Below are 22,902 nucleotides of genomic sequence, written 5' to 3' on the forward strand. Positions count from 1 at the left end.
TATGAGTCGGGACCAGCTGTTGGTCTGGGAAATGCGGTCCGTTACGTGTAAATGTAGCCTTGCTCGTATATAGAGTATACATACAATCTGTATGAATCATTTCATAGTTCCGGCTTATTGCTTAACTATCATGAAAATGGAAAGGAAAATTCTTCTATATATCTGTGAACAAATGTATAACCCAGGGAACACCCTAAGAACCACCAGCAGCCAGCAAATCTACACAGGATTACTCGTCCTTCTTGATTGGCAGAACAGAAAGTGTTAGTCATAAATTCTATCCAGGGAAATGGCTGTTTTTCTACATTGAGACTCTGTGCACCTGGAAATTATAAAGGGCTGGATAGATACAAAAATTTAATGAGCTAGAAACAGCATTGCTGTGCATACATGGTACATGGGGAATTATTTGCTCAAAGAAAATGTAAAGATTTATTCTAGAAATTAACAAATCAATTTTTATGTAAATGGAATTTTGGAAATTTGCAGTTCCCGGCAAATTCGAAAATTTGCTATCAGTTTGAGTGAATTGCCAAAAAGCTGTCATCAATCATTTTGCACATTGCACAAGATTGCACCAGCCACAGAAGGTTTATGTGACTTCATGCACAACTTTGCCAGCTTCCCCATAATATCTTGCAGCTATTACATTACATGGTATAGAGGAGCCAATCTGGAGGGACAATCATAGCCTGTATAAAAACCAAGGCATGGAATGTAGCAGCCATTTTAAGGTGATTTAGGATAGTGAGACGACATCAGAGCTCACTGCTCGGTATTGTATAATTGTAGCATTGAAGAAAATGAGGGTAGTAGTCTGTGAATAATACAGAGATTCAGCTGATAGGGAAAGAGATAAGAGAGATGCTAGCCGCAACAGTGCCAGACTCAGTGTAATTGATCAGTGATTAGGGATCAATCTCTCCCCTCTCTCTCCCCATCTCTCTTCCCCTCTTTCTCTCACTTCCCCTCCCTCTTTCCCCATCTCTCTCTCTACATCTCCCCCCTAATTCTTTTCCCCTCTGTCGTTGGTTCGCACTCAGAATAAATATATGGTTATCTGCACAAGCCAATATGGTGTAGTCCTGTTTTAATGTATTTAAATAACAATTACAGACTTTTTTTCTTAATACATTAGACAACATCAGCAAGGCAGCACAATAATTAACTTTTCTTATTACATCCTTTTTATCAAGGGCTGAAAAATTAGGGTTCAGAAGGTAATCAAAAGTAAATTATAGTGTAGTACAAAATGTATAGGAAAAAAAAGTGGAAATGGATGGACTAGTGTAAAAGAAAAAAAATCAACAACATCTAAGAATGTGTGACCCACTAGCACAATACTTTACATCCAGCAAGCTTTTTAGGTGTTATGGAATACATAGCACCTCGCTTAGCTCAGTCACAGAAGAATGATGTTACCTCTGACAGTGACACCATCAGTTTGAGTTATCAGACTAAGATGGATCATTTTTGCATGTTTTTTTCTTTAAAAACAAAACATGAAAAGTCTATAAGTGCGCAGTTAAGAAATGAGGTGTTGGTTACTACTGGGTTACCACCCATTTCTATGTTGAGATCACTTTGACATTACTAAGGATGTGGTTGTGTTAAAGAGTGAATAAGGGGTTAGATACAGTCCAAGGAGAACTCAGAGCGCTGCGCACATCTTTTTAGGGCAACTGGAGGTTTTGCGGTATTGCGGTTCGATTAGCTGCAAATCACATTTTAAAAAAAAAATGTGTTGAACTTGGCAAATTCAAATTTCAAAAGATTTGATCATTTCTAATGTATGCCATTTCTAATAAAATGCACCACTTTGTTCTCAGTAATCAAAAAGTTGCTCGTCGCTAACTATAGACACGCTTTACACGGGGTAGGCTTAGGTAAATGAATGCAAAAGAATGTGGAACCTTGGAGAATTTATAGACAAAGCTAACAGGTTTTTTATACAGTTTTGATTTATGGAAATGTTTGAAGAAAGCAAATGATAGAACTGAGATATTCATGTTGCTTCTTGGCTAATTGCAGATTTGCAGTACAGTTACATATTACTTTTTCCTATTCTTTTTTTTTTTACAGTATTTTGCATTCCTTCTTCTGCTGTTTGCTGCCCAGATTACTGTGGGAGTGCTCATATACACACAGCGGTCCCCCGTAAGTACTACCATATATACTCAATGATGGTCTAGAACTCTAGATATTATTGAAAGCCTGCTATAAGATCTCAACCAGTCATCCTTTTTCACATGTGGTCTTCATGGATAGAACACATACCCTTTAAAGTCTCTGGCCATGTTCACATGTGATTTTTCTATTTTGCAGACATGATTAGTTTTTAATCTATTTTCAGGATCTATTCCATCAGTGGAAAAAAGAAATGGCACTCCTATACCAAATTAATGCTGTACAATTTTTTTTTACTGTTTAATCACTAAACTTTAATGGATAAGAGAAGCTTGTGAAATTTTGGGGGTTTTGCATTCAAGAAAATGGATTTCACACTGAAGCTAAAAGAGGACACACGGGTCAAAAATGGTGAAATTCGTGAAAAAAGGACCCTTTTTTATTGTACACAAAATGAAAACGGATGTCTGAATCAGTCCTTAATAAGATTATGCATTTACCTTATTTAGGCAGAAGGACTCAGATTAATGCAAAATTTTATTTTAAGCAACTTCCTGTTATAATGTAATCATTGAAGCTTCCAATAATTAAATTCCCACACTTGTCTATAGGTACAAAGGGCAGAATAGATTGAAGGCTAAAGGGAATCTGTCGGTAGATTTTCGCTATTTAATCTGAGAGCAACATGATGTATAGTGGGTACAGAAAGTATTCAGATCCCTTTAAATTTGTCACTCTTTGTTTCATTGCAGCCATTTGATAAATTCAAAAAAAATATTTTTTCTCATCCCATCTTGACTGAAAAACAAACAAACAGAAAGGTAGAAATTTTTGCAAATTTATTAAAAAAGAAAAACTGAAATATCACATGGTCATAAGTATTCAGAGTCTTTGCACAGACACTCATATTTAAGTCACATGCTGTCCATTTCCTTGTGATCCTCCATGAGATGGTTCTACTCCTTCATTGGAATTCAGCTGTGTTTCATTAAACTGATAGGACTTGATTTGTAAAGGCACACACCTGTCTATAGAAGACCTCACAGCTCACAGTGCATGTCAGACCAAATGAGAATCATGAGGTCAAAGGAACTGGCTAAGGAGCTCAGAGACAGGATTGTGGCAAGGCACAGATCTGGCCAAATTTACAAAAGAATTTCTGCAGTACTCAAGGTTCCTAAGAGCACAGTGGCCTCCATAATCCTTAAAAGGAAGAAGTTTGGGACCACCAGAAGTCTTCCTAGACCTGGCCGTTCAGCCAAACTGAGCAATTATGGGAGAAGAGCCTTGGTGAGAGAGGTAAAGAAGAACCCCAAGATCACTGTGGCTGAGCTCCACAGATGCAGTAGGGAGATGGGAGAAAGTTCCACAAAGTCAGTTATCACTGCAGCCCTATACCAGTTGGGCCTTTATGGCAAAGTGGCCAGATGGAAACCTCTCCTCAGTGCCAGACATATGAAAGCCCGCATAGAGTTTGCTAAAAAACACATGAATGACTCTCAGACTATGAGAAATTCTCTGGTCTGATGAGACAAAGATAGTGTCACGGTCACACGTGGCTGGACACAGCGCCCCCAGCAGGGCGGATTCAAATGACACGCATGACCCTGGACGCACCACCTCCAGTGGGGCGAATTCAAATAATAAGACGTGCAGCCGGATACGCCGCCTCCAACAGGCGAATTTAGGCAATACACGTAACACATAAATCTGGAAACCCTGCCTCCAGTAAGGCGAATTTAAACATAGGGAAACGGGGACATGGAGACCTCCTGCACTCCCCTGAGTCAGGGTCTCTACACTCCTAATGTTCCCTAGGCCGGTTCCGCACCGGGCACCGATCTGTATACCTGATATCACTAGTTCGCCCTGCACCTAAACCCTCACTAGGGAATTTGTCGGTGCGGAAACTAATCTCACCACTGCACTAAACACACATAAGGAAAAATGACAATACAGGGGAACACCACTTAGCTTTGCTCTGTTGCTTACGCTCCTAGCAACAGAGCCCATCACCTGCGTGTATCTTTTCCTCCAACCGGGTCCAACACCATAGTGTAGCATTGGAGCAACCAGAGTCCACCACCTCCATGCAGCTGTCCAGAAACGGAGTCCCACAAATGACTCCAGCTTTTATGCCAAAAAGTCCAGCTCTCAGCAACCAAGTCCAGCACCGTGAGTGCAGATCTACACCGCTACTTCCACTCCACCAAGCCATGCAGGCACTCCTTGCTGACACCATCGCTGCGACTCCACGACGCTATGCCAGCACTCCCTGCTGACACCATCGCTGACTCCACCAATCTACTCCAGGACTCTCTCTGAGCTGCCCGTGACTCTCCTCTAGCTCCATCCTTCACCCAGGCTTGCTTGCAAATGAAGACCTATCACCAACAGTTATTGACACACCTGATAATCTTTTATAGAGCTATCACACCTGTTACCTAATCACGTGCACAAACTAAAGTAACCAAAGTGCAATGACCCTAATGGCCTCCGGGGGGAAAACTGCAACTGAAATCACCACAGTGCAATGACCCTAATGGCCAGGTGTGAAAAACTTGTTGCATCATTCCCAAGAAGACTCATGGCTGTACTAGCTCAAAAGGGTGCTTCTACTCAGTACTAAGCAAAGGGTCTGAATGCTTATGACCATGTGATATTTCAGTTTTTCTTTTTTAATACATTTGCAAACATTTCTACATTTCAGCTTTTTTCCAGTCAAGATGGGGTGTAGAGTGTACATTAATGAGAAAAAAATGAACTTTTTTGTATTTAACAAATGGCTGCAATGAAACAAAGACTGATAAATTTAAAGTGGTCTGAAGATGCTTTCCGTACACACTGTAGGTGTAGAGATCCTGATTACAGGGATGTGTGACTTATTAGGCTGTGTGCTGTGGTTTCAATACAATTAGTGTTTTATCAACAGGAGATTATCCTTAGAGGACTAGGTGTCCTGTGCAGGTAGTCCAGCTAATTTGCGTAACCCCGCCCCCATGACTGACAGCTTGCTGACAGTGTACACAGGAAGCGTCCAATCGGTGGTACAGTGCTACATCTACGGCAGAGAAAACAGGGATTTTATCAAAACTGCACCAAGCAGCCTAGTAAGTGACATATCACTGGAATCAGAGTCTCTGCCACTATATCATTCTGTTCTCAGATTCCATAGCAAAAACCTACTGACAAATTCTCTTTAAAAGAATTAAAAAAATAAATTGTGGTTTAATTCCCCTCTCTAGGCCCAGAGCTGAGTCTCTTCCTTTGCACCCAGTGTCTGTTATTGTCTGCAGTGCTGACGTCATGTCCATGGCGCTGCAACCAGTCAGTGAGCTCAGCAGCCGTGAGCGGCTACTGCCATCAACCCGGGCAAAGTTGCTGAGCTCAGTTATTGGCTGTATTACTATGGGTGTATGGGTGTGACGTCAGGGTGGGAGACAATAGCTGACAATGGGAGAAACCGCAAATACTCATCTCTGGGCCTTGGGAGGGTGAGTAAAGCTCATATTTGTTTTCTTTAATCCAACTGCACATAGGAGAGTGGGGTTTTCTGAAACGGTAAAACCCCTTAATAACAATTATGACAACAGAAATGTGATGCTATCAACAGCTACATCATAACTCATAATTTTTGCTTTGTTTTTATTATTTTTCCAGATAAATATTGCTGTGGGAAAGTATGTGGAAAATATCATCAAAAACTATGACATTGTCACAAACCAAACAGAACAACAGGAAGGTTTGGATTTTGCGCAGGAACAGGTACATTCATCTGAGCATTTCCACATTGCAATAAGGTCTTTAGAAGATCTTCCATCGTTCTTCACGGCAATGGTCATCACTGCCCTATCTCCACTCGGAGGTGTTACTTGAAGCTTCTGGATCCTTTTATTGCCACGTGCAATACCTTCTTACATGGCAGAGAGGGCTTCAGAGACCCTCAGACTTTATGCCCCATGTGTGACTTATACCCCCTGCACTCTTTAGAGTTATGCCCTGCCTCTTTTGCACACAGTAGTTGTATGGCACTCGTCTATGCTACGGTCAATAATGAGGGCTCCAAAATGAACCCTAGGTAGATCAAATTACTATTAATACTAGGGAAAGTTGTTTCCCCCAAAATACTTTTTGCTTCTATATTAACCATTGCACAATATTGGGAGTAAAACCCTAATATTCCGCTATTAAGTGTAACTGTAGCCACTGTGAAAAGCAACTGCTCCCAATAATCACTTAGATAGACCAAACTTGTTCTCAGTATAAAAAAATGGAACAGCTGGACCCAAATAGAAGTCATTGTATTACTCATTGAAGGGAGTTATCCAGGACTAAATTATTTTTTTTTTTAGTAAAAATAAAACCTCAGCACTGAAATGGCTATGGAGAACGAAGACCTTTATGCAATAAATGAATATTTTATTTTGATCTGGCAAGTAAAGATCCAACATTTCGACCAATAACAATCTTTATCAAGGACTTACATAAATCAGATTAGGATATCCGGTGCTGTCTTGGAGTGGTGACCCGCCTCTCCTGCTGGTAATTTGGGTGCTCCACATCAATAGAGTATCTCTTATTTCTTCTTGGCTGCTCTGTCGATGGGTGTGACTGCCAACAACATGCTGATTGACGGTTGACTTCACACAGTTAGGGCAGTTTCACACGTCCAGATAATTCCGGTACCGGAAAAACCGGTACCGGAGCTATTCGTGTGCATACGTATGCCATCCGTGTGACATCTGACATCCGTGTGCTATCCGTATGTCCGTGTGTACCATCCATGTGCTGTCCGTGTGTCCCTGTTTTTGAAAAATTATTTTCAATGTTAACCCTTTGACTTTTAAAATCGCACAAGGAATGCACACGGACAACACACGGACAGCATCTGTGTGCGGTACGTGTTTACACGGACCCATTGACTTGTATGGATCCGTGTGATCCGTGCTGTTGCACAAAAACGGACATGTCAGCGTGTTTTGCACACGGACACACGGTCCGTGAAAACACGCTGACATCTGCATAGACACATTCATTCAAATGTGTCTACGTGTGTCAGTGTCTCCGGTACATGAGAAAACTGTCACTACATGTACCGGAGACAATGACGTGTTAAACTGCCCTTGGGTAGCGAGGAGTTGACTGTAAATCAGCATGATGTCAACAGAGCAGCCCAGGAGAGAAGCAGCTGCTCTGTCTTTGTGTCGTCAGTGGAATCCACAGAATCGCCCGCAGGGACAATCGGTGACAGCTCTGTGCCATCAGTGATTGGCGCCGCTCACAACAGGCAGGCAGGTAGGAACTACCTGCCTGTTAGTTCTTAGGCCCATAATAAAAAATGAATACAGTCCTGGACAATAGATTAAATGTATATCTATTAAAGTTGATCAAAAATATTTGCTGAAACCTGGTCCAGTAACGAAGCTGATGGTCTGTGGTCATTAGACCAGATTTCTGCGAACCTTCTTCTACGTTGTCTCCGGCGTCCCAAGCTCCTCTCCAGATTATCCTTCAAAAAAATGTTGAGCGAAGCGCTACTTTTTGTAAAATTGGTAAAATACTTTAATTTCTTCTGATTAGTAGGCCCAGTGCTTTTGTCGTGTGTGCGCCGTGCCACAACTATGTAGCTGCTCTGGACCTCGTAATCAGAAGAGGAGATGAGATAACTGGCACATAAGAGAAAGTGCTCAGGGCTCTGGTCCGGCCGCCACTGGGCCAACGTTCTGCAAATCTTTTTGCTCAGCTCTAGTTTTCACGTATTATACCTATATCTGAGAATATTCTCTCTTGATTGTTGCCATTGGTTTCACTTGCTTTGTTGGACGTCTCGCGATGATAAAAAGTAAGGACTTTCTCGCTGAAGAAAGATATTACTCCATCCATGGACTAACCCTTTCAGTGATGACAGACTTCTTATGAGATACTGTAAATTAACTTTGCTGTATAATGTGATGTCACTTTGTGTATACTTTATAATTTTTTTTAATAAAAGCTCAATAATAAAAGTGTTGATTAAAACTGGCCTTTTCAGCTCCCGTGACATATCTATTTTAATAAGTACTGTTATTCCCAATGATATAACAATTCTGGAGTATCTCATAAGATTCTGGATTGTATGTTCCTTTGTTATTCCTCCTGGAAATGTATTAATAAATTGACATCTGGGCGTTACCAGTCAGGGCCGTGTCCCTACAAAGTCTGACACTGTCCCGTCATGCTATATAGGGGCACCCTCCCAACTGGTAACGCCCAGATGTATTTTTTTTAATACATTTTATGAGAAAAAACAGAGGAAAAGAAAAATGTGCTTCATATTATGGGGGATGCAAGTGTTTAGTAAAATAGGAGAAATGATTCACCCTTTTGGTTAAAAGAGCAGCACTGGACCAGATTCTTGCCGGCCTCCCAAGCTCCTCTCGTGATTATCCTTCCATAAAATGCTGGAAGATGCACTACTTCACAAATTTATTTTTACAGATGGGGTGACCAATGTGATTAATTTAAGGGCTCCCAAAATGATGATGAGAATCATAGTGTTCAGAGAAGCACGGGGATCTGTGTCGCCATCAGATAACCGTGACTGGGATTAAATGTAGCATCACTATCCATTGCCCTCTCATTACAGATGAGCTGCTGTGGTTGGTTCACACCTGAAGACTGGATGAAAAATCCAAAAATCTATGAAAATTCGTCAGTCAGCTTGTATCCCTGCTCCTGCAGAAATGCATCTTCCTTAATTGTGAACCCAAATAGCAATGGCACCAATAATGCTACTGACATCTCCAACCCCCTGCCTGAGCACAAGAGTGGATTCTGCATAGCCCCTGGAAGAGATAATTGGCCTGTATATAAGACAGTAAGTGTAGCTCACCTATAGATTTAAAGGGACTTACCATGAAACTAAACTTAAAAGATGCTGTTGTTGTGCAGCTTATGTAGGCTATGTGCACACAGAGTTTTTTGGCTCTGCAGATTTTGGAGTGAAATCCGCAGATAAATCCGCAGGACTAAAGTCCTGTGGTTTATCTGCGGTTTTGCCTGCGGTTTTGCCCTGCGGTTTTACACCTCATAATGGATGAGGTGTGAAACCGCAGCGTTTCTGCACAAAAGAATTGACATGCTGCGGATTGTAAACCGCAGCAAAACCGCGCGGAAAAATCCGCAGCATGTGAACAGCATTTTCCAGTTTACCATTGAAAACAATGGTACTGTACAACGCACCTAAATCTGCTGCGGACCCGCAGCTACAGAAACGCTGCGGATCCGCAGCAGAATCCGCACCGTGTGCACATACCCGTAAAGTGTTCTTAATTATGGACACTCAAACTTAGGGCCCATTCAGACGAGCAAATTATACATGTACTTTCTGAGTAAAAATCGGACAGCACACTGACCAATGTAAATCAGTAGGACTGTTTTAATGACACTTTTTTCACACTGATCGATGAGACTCACCCATTCAAGTTTATGGGTGCACAAACAATGAAACAGAACCTGTAAGGGACATGTCCGTAACATCCGATTTCTGAGGATAAATTGACAACTGTATTTGACCATGTACATTTTAAAATGTTGGTGTATAAAATTGGATGTGACATGGATGTAACATGGACACAGGGTTGCCACACAGATACAGATGAAAACTGGTTCTTGTTTTCTAGATGAAAATCGTAGAATTATTCACATGCTCGTCTGAATCACTCAACTGGGGGGACGGACACAAACTTTCATTATGGCCATACACAACTTCTGCCCTTCGTTTGGGCAATTAAAGCGATCAAAAGGGTATTTTCAAGTTTGAAAGTTATCCCCTATCAATGTGATAGGGTATAGCTTCCAGATCGCTGTTAGTCTGACTGCTGAGGGTCTGATCCTGACAACCAGTGCTGGACTGGGTTTGTAAAGGCCCACCATTAACATTGATTCTTGGGTCCCACTATTCAGCTACATGTAAAAATAACCTGACCCTAGTAAACAAACTTACTTTTGCTTCTACGTAATATTAATTTGGCTAGCTTGTTTAATGATTGATTAAATTATACCTTTTTCTGCAAATTGTGTATCAAATGTAATAAGCACTGTTCATTGCTACTCCTTCACATGGGCCTACCATGAGGATTCTCCTGCTATCCTGTGGGCCAGTCCGAGCCTGCTGACACCTGAGGACTCTGAAGACCCGGTGTAAATATTACTGTGATTGATCATGCGCACTGCCTCTCCATTTTTTCTTAATGGGACCGCCAGAGATTGCCATGCACTACACTTGGTTGGTCTTTGGCACTTCCATAAGAATGAATCGAGCAGCATTGAGCATGATCGACCTCCTCTCCATCCACACAGCCCTGATTCTCCGGATTGGTGAAGGTTCCAGTGGTTGGACTCTCCCAATGGATAAGTGATAGCTTTTAAATTTGAGAATATCCCTGTTGCACAGGCAGAAATAAATAAAACATTTTTTTAAAAAGTTGATTTACACTTTAAATATCTATGGAATATTTTAAGATAGGCCATCAATGCTCAACTGGTCAGATCCTGACCACAGCAAAGCAGTGCATTGGAAGGGACCATTACTGGTCAGCACTACATGCGCCAAAAGCAATATACATCTGTAGAACTAATGTACCTGATGCCTTTTTATGTGCTTCCTTTGGTAGCTCATATATTTTAAAGCTTTATCATGGTCTATAAAAAAATGTAGACTTTCATGTAAAATACTAAAATTGTTGATTTTTAATAACTTTTTTTAGTGTTTTTATTTTTAAGTAGTTTTCTTCTTTCCTATTTTAGGGCTGCATGAACAGTATTCAAACATTTATAACAAATAATTTCATCTGTATTATTGGAGTATGCATAGGTATTGCCTTGTTAGAGGTGAGTAATATTACATGATATTCACTGATTAATTTCATATTAATTCGGCACTTCTAGTAATCAGAATTTCTAGTAATCAGAACTTCTTAAAAAGGTGTGACTGCAGACTTGTGAATCCTCAGGATTCACTGGTGCAATTTGCATACTTCTGGGCACATTCCGACTAGACTGTGTCCGACCTCCCTCAATTCACTTACATTGAGTGGTGCTGTGTGACTGCATGTATGCAAATCACATATGTGTGGTTGCATGCCCCGAGCTGCAGAATCCTCACAATGCACATTGTGCACGCTGTGAGGATTCACAAGTCTGTAGTCATATAGAGTGACTGCCTACTTAGACCCTAAGCCTGGGCAACTCTTTTAAGCCACCATACACTGTAGATTGCTGACAAGTGGCAACCAAATGATTGTTCAGCCGATCACTATGTGGCCCAACTCTCCAATACACTGAAGCACTCGCTCTGCCAAATTGGTGCTCTCCATAAGAAAGCTGCTGCCACACACCTCTGGTAGTGACTTATCCCTTACAGACCAAAAGGATTGGCAGCCCAAAATTGAACATACTGGATCCTAATCTTGACAAAAAGGATAAAGTTACAATTGTTTATTTGTATGGCAAATGGGCAATATCAGATGATCACATGGATAATCTCCTACTGTAACACTAAAGACCCTCATACAGGAGACTGTAGCAACATTGGTGGGGTTAGCCGAGTGTTAAAGGCATCAGAACCATGTCATTTGTGAGATGCCCTGGCAGTCGACAAGGCAGTGGAGACCCAGATACACCAACAGTCATTAGTACTTTTAACATCTTCCAATTTTATAGTATTTTTTGCCATGATTTACTCCATAATTGGGGCAAAAAGTACATAGCACATTTTTTTGGGCAAAACAAACACTTGCAGAAGTTGTAAATACACCATAAAATTAGACTTGCACAGTGGATCTTGCATGTAGAAAAATTGATGTGTTTTTGCCATAGAATCCATGGCAAAACTCTGAGGATGACCCTTGCATTTCTGCAGCCGATTTGTAGCTTGAGCCGCTCTTGGTTCACATGTGGATTTGCACCAGTCAATAGACTAAGGCAGGGGTCACACTGCGTTTTTGACATAGCGTTGACAGACTGCGTTACACCGCGGTATAACGCGGCGTAACGTAGTCCGTTAACGCTGCCATTCAGCCCCATTATGTGGCGCATCGCGACGTATGCCATACAGCGGCACGCGTTCGCGATGTGCCTTCAAGCACTGACGGAGCCTCGGACTCGGCCTGCAGCATCTGAGGCTCCGTCACCGCTAGCGCTGATGATTCATCAGCGCTAGCCACCGCTAGCGCTGATGAATCATCAGAGCTAGCAGTATAGCATAACGCATATCACGGTATGCTATAGTGTTAACGCAGCCCGTCAACGCTATATGTTGAACGGGCTGTGTTAGCGCTATGTGAACCTGGCCTAATCTGAGTGTAGGTACCCAATGTGGTTTTAGGGTGTAAACCAAATGAAAACCCCTTCATAGATTCACTTATGTAGTGGTTTTCAAATTATTGACTAGGTAGATCTCCCATTGGAACATACCCTGGTGGCAGAAGTGGCAACCCAAGTCATCAGCCATCACACCATCTTTGACAGCATAACAAAGACCGGATGCTAAGTAGCTGAGGTCTTACAACCACTAAAAAGTAAAAAACAAGACACTTTTATAGCTGATCAGAATAGCAGATATTTGTCTAAATTATTTACCAGAAGGTTGGAAAACTTGAAGACACAGCCTGTTATGACAGATGGTAACGACATTGTCCATGGTGATCAGTGAAGACATTACATAAAGTCATCCACATAAAAGATGTCAACCATTATACATCTATGATACCACTTTTTTTTTTTAAATCCATCGTCATTATTCTTATGTATCATCATTTATATTTTGGATTGAGGAAGTTTTATGCTGTGCGAGGTTATTTACTTGAGCCGAGAGGAAGCTGCACTACTTAACGGATTTGTCACTTACTGTTATTTTTACAACTGATTTTTACAAATGTGCAGGAAGTAAGCTCACACCTGCTGTCACGGGGATTTACTCTCTTCTTTACATGGCTAAATACAGACAGTTTCTCTATAGAATATTTACATTATTTTGTGAGGCCCACACATCCTCTTTCATCCGACCAGAAATTAAAGACTAAGACTAACCATTGTACTTTGCCTATCAGTTTCTCCAGTTTATCGGCCACATACTGGCTTTGGTTCTAGAGAAAAGATTAATGAGAAGTTCTTCAGATGATATCCTGTTCTTCCCAGTCAGGTTATGTCTTGTGTGACCTTTGGTTTGTTTGCTGTGTATAGGTCATTTCCTATTCACTTCCAGAGCACTTTAATAATATTTTGTGGTGTATACTGTACGTGTGCTATTGCTTGTGTGCATATATTTATTTATGTATATATGTGTGTGTATATATATATATATATATATATATACATACTGTATACTACATGGCGGCCCAATGCTATCGCATTGGGAAGGCGGTACTGTCACGATGGGGGCAGGCTTTGCAGCGTTGAGAAACTCTCCCCCATGTGCTCACCCACCTATCCACTCTCTCTTTCCCCATGTGCTGACTTCTTCCATCTGTGCGCTCTTCTTTGACCTGTCTACCCCATGTGCTATCCCCCTTGTCTGCTGTCTCTCCTTCCTGTGATGTGTTCTCCCCTCATGTGCTGTCTCGTTTGAGCTGTCTCCCCCCTGTGCTCTGTCTCTCTCACCCCTGTGCTCTTTCTCTCTACCCCATCTGCTGTCTTCTCCTCTCCTGTCATCTCTTCTTTGACCTGTGTACCCCATGTGCTCTCCCCCCTTGTCTGCTGCCTCTCTCTCCACCACTGTGCTGTCTTCTGTGTCTGACCATGTACAGAGCATACCACAGCTCCTGGGCAGGGGAGGAAGGAAAAGACAATACTGACATTACAGCAGGAGATCACAGAGGATACATTTAGTGAGGAAAAATATTGTTTAAAAACAGTCAGTGAAATATTTTACCTCACAAAATTAATCCTCTGTGATCCCCTGCTGTAATGTCTGTATTGTCTTTTGCTTCCTACCCCGCCCAGGAGATGTGGTATGCTCCGTACACGGTCACACACAGACAATTTTTAAAATTAAATTTAGTCCATGGGAAAACCCCTTTAATGTGACCGGTTTCCTCTGCCTGTAGACACGTTGCGGATCTGCCGTCGGGATCAACCGAATGATTCACTGCGCCTGCACAGAATTCGCGCAGGCGCAGTAAATCAGACTGCCACCATCTTTGTGCAGACAGTTAGCGGTGGTCACATTAAAACTGCGCATGCGCTCCTACTGTACAAAGATGGCGGTGGTCAGCGAATCATTCAGCTGATCCCGGTGGCGGCGTGTTCGCGACGGTGTTCCGCTGGTGGTACTGAGCAAGAGACTGCGTACGGTGTATACAGTGTGTGTGTGGTGCTACGATGTTCCGCTGGTGGTACTGCGCAAGAGGTTGGTTACCACCAGCAGTTTCCAAATTGAGACACCCATCACTTGGGTGTCCCAATATGGCGGTCGGTGAACTACCGCCGCTTGGAATTCTGGGATCTGGACACATCTGGACGGAACAGGATGTGAAGACATTACAAGGTAAGTATATATTAGATATATATACACTCACTGGCCACTTTATTAGGTACACCTGTCCAACTGTGTGTTAAGACTTAATTTCTAATCAGCCAATCACATGGCGGCAACTCAGTGCATTTAGGCATGTAGACATGGTCAAGACAATCTCCTGCAGTTCAAACCGAGCATCAGTATGGGGAAGAAAGGTGATTTGAGTGCCTATGAACGTGGCATGATTGTTGGTGCCAGAAGGCCTGGTCTGAGTATTTCAGAAACTGCTGATCTACTGGGATTTTCACGCACAACCATCTCTAGGGTTTACAGAGAATGGTCCGAAAAAGAAAAAAAATCCAGTGAGCGGCAGTTCTGTGGCCGGAAATGCCATGTTGATGCCAGAGGTCAGAGGAGAATGGGCAGACTGGTTCGAGCTGATAGAAAGGCAACAGTGACTCAAATTGCCACCCGTTACAACCAAGGTAGGCAGAAGAGCATCTCTGAACGCACAGTGCGTCGAACTTTGAGGCAGATGGGCTACAGCAGCAGAAGACCACACTGGGTACCACTCCTCTCAGCTAAGAACAGGAAACTGAGGCTACAATTTGCACAAGCTCATCGAAATTGGACAGTAGAAGATTGGAAAAACGTTGCCTGGTCTGATGAGTCTCGATTTCTGCTGCGACATTCGGATGGTAGGGTCAGAATTTGGCGTAAACAACATGAAAGCATGGATCCATCCTGCCTTGTATCAACGGTTCAGGCTGGTGGTGGTGGTGTCATGGTGTGGGGAATTTTTTCTGGGCACTCTTTGGGCCCCTTGGTATCAATTGAGCATCGTTGCAACGCCACAGCCTACCTGAGTATTGTTGCTGACCATGTCCATCCCTTTATGACCACAATGTACCCAACATCTGATGGCTACTTTCAGCAGGATAATGCGCCATGTCATAAAGCTCGAATCATCTCAGATTGGTTTCTTGAACATGACAATGAGTTTACTGTACTCAAATGGCCTCCTCAGTCACCAGATCTCAATCCAATAGAGCATCTTTGGGATGTGGTGGAACGGGAGATTCGCATCAGGGATGTGCAGCCGACAAATCTGCGCCAACTGTGTGATGCCATCATGTCAATATGGTCCAAAATCTCTGAGGAATGCTTCCAGCACCTTGTTGAATCTCTGCCACGAAGAATTGAGGCAGTTCTGAAGGCAAAAGGGGGTCCAACCCGTTACTAGCATGGTGTACCTAATAAAGTGGCCAGTGAGTGTATATGTATATGTGTGTATATATATATATATATATATATTAGATATATATGTATGTATGCCTATTCTATTTACATACGATAATTGCTTTAAACTAACTTTTTGACACTCTTTTCCATTTTGTTATCTAAATATATTTAAAATAATTTGTTCTGAACAATTCACATTATAATAGTGGTCAGAACATTTTTTTCATCTAGAAATTGCCTTAAAGCAAACCTGCCAGCAGGATTATACTACGTAAACTACAGGCATTGTCGTGTTGCTGTTGTTACACTGATTAAAATGATACCTGGGGAGAAGAAATCTGTTTTGTGGTTGTTGTGTAATTAGTGTTAAAAGTTTTCAGTTAATGAGATGTGGGAGTAAGGACCAGAACTATAGAGGCAACAGTTTCTCTGGGCCGGAACCATTGGGACTGCCACTAGTGTTGCAGGGGGACAGAGAATCTGGTCGGGACAGACCTGTAACCCCTGCTGCTAAGGGCGGGTCTGTAATAAAAGGGGCTGAGAGCGGGAACCCGGGGCATTTGGCGGGAAGACAGGAGCTGCAGCAGGTGAAGGTTCACTCCCTCCCTGCGGGCAACCCTCCAGACGGCAGACTACGCTTGAGTGTGCACTTCTCTTACCTAATACACGAGGCCTCACTTCTCTTGCCTAATACACGAAGGCCTCACTTTTCTTACCTAATACACAAGGCCTCACATTTCTTACCTAATACACGAGGCCACACTTCATTTACCTAATACATGAGCCCTCACTTCTGTTACCTAATACACATGGCCTGACTTCTCTTACCTAATAGAAGAGGTCACAATTCCCTTACCTAATACACGAGGCCTCACTTCTGTTACCTAATACACATGGCCTCACTTCTCTTACTTAATAGACGAGGTCACAATTCCCTTACCTAATACATGAGCCCTCACTTCTGTTACCTAATACACAAGGTCTCACTTCTGTTACCTAATATACAAGGCCTCACTTACCTTATCTAATACTGTACACGAGCCCTCACTTCTCTTACCTAATACACGAGGCTTCACTTCTTTTACCTAATACACGAGCCCTCACTTCTCTTACCTAATACACGAGTCCTCTCTTCTCTTACCTAATACACGACCCCTCTCTTCTCTTACCTAATACACGAGCCCTCACTTCTCTTACCTAATACACGAGTCCTCTCTTCTCTTACCTAATACACGACCCCTCTCTTCTCTTACCTAATACACGACCCCTCTCTTCTCTTACCTAATACACGAGCCCTCACTTCTCTTACCTAATACACGAGTCCTCTCTTCTCTTACCTATTACACGAGGCCTCACTTCTCTTACCTAATACACAAGGATTTCAACACTTAAAAATTATTAATAAGGGCTAAATTTAGAGTTACAAAAAATGTCATACATATCAGCGGACAAACTGTTTTATGGCATCTTTCCCTGCTGGTAAATGTGGTAAGAACATAACTACACACTAACACTGCAACTTTGTTCTTGTGGTCGCCGCTAACCACTCAATCAGACTGACTTAAGGATAATATGACTTGGTATAATCCTAACCATATGTGTGGCTGTGCTGATCTCTCCCCCAGATGGTCAGCACTAGGGGCAAGCAAGGCAACCCTAGGCTGCATCCCCTCTGACATTCTGTAGATTGCATTGTTGTTGCCAAGTTGCGCGCAGTTTCTTTTAGTAAATCAGACACTTTAAGCAAGAGTTTATTTTCTCTGGTTGTTTTTCTTCGTTCTGTATCTTTCCTCTTGTGTAAACGCACCTGCTCAAAATGATTCTCTTCTCTTTCATGATTGTACAGTCTACTTTCTGTTCCTCTTTTGTTTCCTTGTGTAGCTGACCCCCTATCTGCTCAGTGGATGTTGTGAACCTCATCAGCACATGATGGCGGATGCGCAGGCTAAATCTTTCCACCTTCCTGTTTTGTGACCTGTGCACAATAGTCCGTAAATTTTTGGGTAAACCCTGAAAAAACAGATGAAAATGTGCAGAGTAACTAGCCCTAGAGTGATAAAGCAAAAACAACAAACCATGACAAATATATTCTGCATTTTTCAGTATAGAGTTAAAGTTAAACTTGGGTCACAGCGACATTAAAAGAACAGTAAACCTAGAAATTAATGATTCTATGAAATAAGAAACAATGGTCCTCGCTGCTAATTAGTCTGGAGCATTTTCTGCATGATCCTGAAACTGTCAAGTCTTGCAGAAATTCTGCAGTGAACACTGGTTTATCTGCTGCTGATGTCTTCCATTCTTGACTGGTGACTAGCTAAAGCCCTCTCTAGTCAAGTGGGTGGGGCTTAGTAATCTTTTGTGCAAGGAAGCTTCTACTGCAGTCAGTTGCCCTACAGCCACACACAGGAAAGTGAGGAGGAGGGGGACATAGCTGACCTAAAAAAGACAGGGGAGATTTATTTATATAATTTTCAGTGTTACATGTAATATGAGATAAAATAGTGTGAAAGAAAAGCCAGAATTTTTTTTTATACTGTCCTTCATTATCTCTGAAAGGATGGTGTTGCACATGCTGGGCAGCAGATAATTCCAAAGAGGCAATGAGCAAAGGAATAGCAGAGCCAAAGGAGAGAAATTGGCACTAAAGCCTGCCATACACATTATATGGCGGTCAGCTGGTTGTTTGAACAGTAACCATTTCGGTTGTCTCTTCGAAACACAGGAGCACTTGTTCGGCCGGTGTTCTCAATGAGAGAGCCGTCACTAGACATGTTGGGTAGTGGCTTATCTCCGTGAGACAATACGAAATCAGACTTTCCAGATAGAGATTTCATCTGACGATGAATTGTGCGGGGCTCTCCTACACATTAGACAGTCATTCGAAGACACTGGTGGGTTCGTCCGACATTAATCTAATGTGTAAGGGGGGGCTTTAGCTTAGTGATGTAACATCTGAACTCATGGTTCTTGTGTACTGTACTTACAGCAGCATAGGCATCTGTTACTTTAGCTTAGTAGACCTGTGGAGGATCAGCGTTAGTTAAATAAGGCACTTGTACTCCTAGCTGAATAAGGCTTTCTGCTTCTGGTCTTGTGAGATTCAGATCATTTTGCTGTTCAGGATTTCCGAACTATTGGATGTTTAATTAACCCCATAATATCATGGACTGGAAACCTGTAGTCAGCGCCCAATGCCATACAAAAAAGCATTTGTCTCCATACATCATCAGCAGGGGAGGGCTGTAATTGTAGGGCATGGGAGCTTTCTTCCAGGAAACGGTGCTGCAGTTCTTCATGGGTTGGGCTTGGTATTGTAGGTGATCCCTCTGAAATAATAATCGAGGCTGAGCCATAATATAAACACAGTCTATAAACAAGAGTTTTGCTGTTTCTTCTTCTACATCTGTGGTTTGCAGTGATGCTTTTTGGTTTGTTTGCCACTGTTATATATATTTTATATTTGCCTGACAATAAACCTGTAAATCACTGAGCTAATATCTGCAGCTTTTTGTGTCCTTGCTCTACAGAGACTTTTATTCGGAGTACTGGCAAGGTAACTAACATGGACATAAATATATGGTGCTCTATGTAGGGAATTACGGTAATATATCAGATACCAACAATATCTTGCCAACCAAAGCTCCACCATTACAATGCTACTTAGTTTCTCCTGCATCTACATTTGTTTGGCAGATTATATGCTGTATTCATTCCATAATATATAAGCTATGATCATACATATAGTTCTTTTAAGCCAAATACAAATATAGGTACAGTTGTGGCCAAAAGTATTGACACCCCTGCAATACTCAGTTTCTTCCTGAAAATGATTGCAAACACAAATTCTTTGGTATTATTATCTTCATTTAATTTGTCATAAATGAAAAAACACAAAGAATTGTCCTAAAGCCAAATTGGATATAATTCCACATCAAACATAAAAGAGGGTGGACAAAAGTATTGGCACTGTTCGAAAAATCATGTGATGCTTCTCTAATTTGTGTAATTAACAGCACCTGTAACTTACCTGTGGCACCTAACAGGTGTTGGCAATAACTAAATCACACTTACAGCCAGATGACATGGATTAAAGTTGACTCAACCTCTGTCCTGTGTCCTTGTGTGTACCACATTGAGCATGGAGAAAAGAAAGAAGACCAAAGAACTGTCTGAGGACTTGAGAAACCAAATTGTGCGGAAGCATGAGCAATCTCAAGGCTACAAGTCCATCTCCAAAGACCTGAATGTTCCTGTGTCTACTGTGCGCAGTGTCAGCAAGAAGTTTAAAGCCCATGGCACTGTGGCTAACCTCCCTAGATGTGGACGGAAAAGAAAAATTGACAAGAGATTTCAACGCAAGATTGTGCGGATGTTGGATAAAGAACCTCGACTAACATCCAAACAAGTTCAAGCTGCCCTGCAGTCCGAGGGTACAACAGTGTCAACCCGTACTAATCATCGGCGTCTGAATGAAAAGGGACTGTATGGTAGGAGACCCAGGAAGACCCCACTTCTTACCCCGAGACATAAAAAAGCCAGGCTGGAGTTTGCCAAAACTTATCTGAAAAAGCCTAAAACGTTTTGGAAGAATGTTCTCTGGTCAGATGAGATAAAAGTAGAGCTTTTTGGGCAAAGGCATCAACATAGAGTTTACAGGAGAAAAAAAGAGGCATTCAGAGAAAAGAACACGGTCCCTACAGTCAAACATGGCGGAGGTTCCCTGATGTTTTGGGGTTGCTTTGCTGCCTCTGGCACTGGACTGCTTGACCGTGTGCATGGCATTATGAAGTCTGAAGACTACCAACAAATTTTGCAGCACAATGTAGGGCCCAGTGTGAGAAAGCTGGGTCTCCCTCAGAGGTCATGGGTCTTCCAGCAGGACAATGACCCAAAACACACTTCAAAAAGCACTAGAAAATGGTTTGAGAGAAAGCACTGGAGACTTCTAAGGTGGCCAGCAATGAATCCCATAGAACACCTGTGGATAGATCTAAAAATGGCAGTTTGGAGAAGGCACCCTTCTAATATCAGGGACCTGGAGCAGTTTGCCAAAGAAGAATGGTCTAAAATTCCAGCAGAGCATTGTAAGAAACTCATTGATGGTTACCGGAAGCGGTTGGTCGCAGTTATTTTGGCTAAAGGTTGTGCAAACAAGTATTAGGCTGAGGGTGCCAATACTTTTGTCTGGCCCATTTTGGGAGTTTTGTGTGAAATGATCAATGTTTTGCTTTTTGCTTCATTCTCTTTTGTGTTTTTCCATTTAAGACATTAAATGAAGACAATAATACCAAAGAATTTGTGTTTGCAATCATTTTCAGGAAGAAACTGAGTATTATCTGACAGAATTGCAGGGGTGTCAATACTTTTGGCCACAACTGTAGAATAAAGAGAAATATCTTTGCAGTGCACAAATATGAGAGTAAAAGGGAAGGAGCCTTACTTGTCCCGGGTGGTGGTCACTCATGCCCATTATCTCGTGCAACCAACAACAGTGGAAAATATGAATGTGGGATGACCATAAGCTATACTGTTCCTCTGGCTGACATTGTGTTGTGGTGTACCCCAGGAGGGTAATTCAATAGAGAACAGGGGAGAAGTAGTAGTTTTCTTATTGCGCTTACTTATCATAAAGAATTACAGTAATAAATCGAAAACACACACCCATCCAAGTCCCATTACAGAGAGAGAGGAGAAAGGAAAGAAAGACTTGAAAGGAAGAGAGAAAGAAAGAAATGGAAGGGAAGGAAGACCAAAAGGAAAGAAAAGGAAGGAAGGCAGGAAAGGAAGGAAAAGGAAGTAGTATTTTTTTTAATTGTACTTATTTATTTATCAAAAACAATTACAGTACAAAAAAGTGGATAGCAATAATCACCCACCCAAATCGCATTAAATCCTCCCACGGGAGAGATGGAGAGAGAAAGCGGAGGGAGGGAAGGGAAGGAAGGAAAGGAAGAAAGGGAGGGAAGGGAAAGGAAGGGAGGAAAGGGAATGGAAGGGAGGGAGGGAAGAGGGGGGGGAAAGAAGGGAAGGAAGAAAGGGAGGAAAGGGGAAGGAAGGGAGGGAAGGGAAGGGAAGAGAGGAAGAGAAGGAAGGGAAGGAAGAAAGGGAGGGAAGGGAAAGGAAAGGAAAGGAAGAGAGGGAAGAGAGTGAGGGAAGGAAGGGAAGAAAAGGAAGGAAGGAAGAAAGGAAAGGAAGGAAGGAAAATAGGAAGGAAAGGAAAGGAAGCAATAATTTTTTTAATTGTACTTATTTATCAAAAATAATTGCAGTACAAAAATTGTAGAATTGCAGTAAAGAAGAAATAAAAGCATTAGTTGTATTCAAACTCATGTTTACGGGAAAGAAGGAACAGAAGGAAGAAAAGGGAGGTAAGGAAAGAAAGAGAAATAAAGAAATGGAATGAGGGATTGTAGAAAGGAATAACAAAGAGCTTTAGTTGAAGTCAAACTCATGTTTCCTGGTTGTAGTGCACAAAGGTTAGTGGCGACGTCTCTGTTGTACAGGGGCACAGGCATAGGATTTACACAACAGCAGCACTGGAAGGTGGGGTACGGGGGCAGTTCTATTCCAGTGCTGGGTCTTGGGCTCTCTATGAACCTCTCTGGTGTTCGTTTCTACACTCTTCCCCCTGTTCCTCTGCCCTATAAAGGTGCTCCCCTCCCAGCTTGCTCTAGGAAAGTCTTCATCTAATGTAGCGGAGCAGCATCCTGACCTCTGCTGTCTCTGCCTCATCCACATCACTATAGATCTGTTTCCCTGTGGACACTTCAGCAGTATTCTTCAGGTCTTCATGTCAGTGTTCTTCATTTCTTCATATCTTTGTGGCGCCCCCAGGAGTAGGGTCGCCACAGTGGCATTACCTTCCTCCTAGGGAGTGTTATATCATGCTTGGAAGCAATAAAGGGTCTCTCTGTCAGGTAAATACAACACACAGCACAGTTCCCACTCCAGGCCTGCAGAGGGAGCTCTGAACCAAACTGGGGGAGGAGCTGCTCTCTGGGGGCCAGGAAGGGGAAGTTAGTTCGTGTGAGGAG

The 22,902-nt window shown here is 42.3% G+C and overlaps 1 protein-coding gene across 1 annotated transcript in view; it reads left to right on the top strand.

Annotated features, from left to right (window-relative positions):
* Positions 1-22,902, top strand: part of CD37 (CD37 molecule) — a 124,808-nt gene that overhangs the window by 90,809 nt on the left and 11,097 nt on the right. Inside the window, exons 5-8 of the mRNA XM_073571069.1 lie at positions 2,083-2,157; positions 5,788-5,892; positions 8,753-8,983; positions 10,915-10,998. Of these exons, the coding sequence (XP_073427170.1) occupies positions 2,083-2,157; positions 5,788-5,892; positions 8,753-8,983; positions 10,915-10,998 (495 nt within the window). The remainder of the gene's footprint in view (positions 1-2,082; positions 2,158-5,787; positions 5,893-8,752; positions 8,984-10,914; positions 10,999-22,902) is intronic.

The sequence above is a fragment of the Dendrobates tinctorius genome, unplaced genomic scaffold (genome assembly GCF_039654945.1).
Source record: "Dendrobates tinctorius isolate UK_male_01 unplaced genomic scaffold, ASM3965494v1 ptg000028l, whole genome shotgun sequence".
Lineage (NCBI taxonomy): Eukaryota > Metazoa > Chordata > Amphibia > Anura > Dendrobatidae > Dendrobates > Dendrobates tinctorius.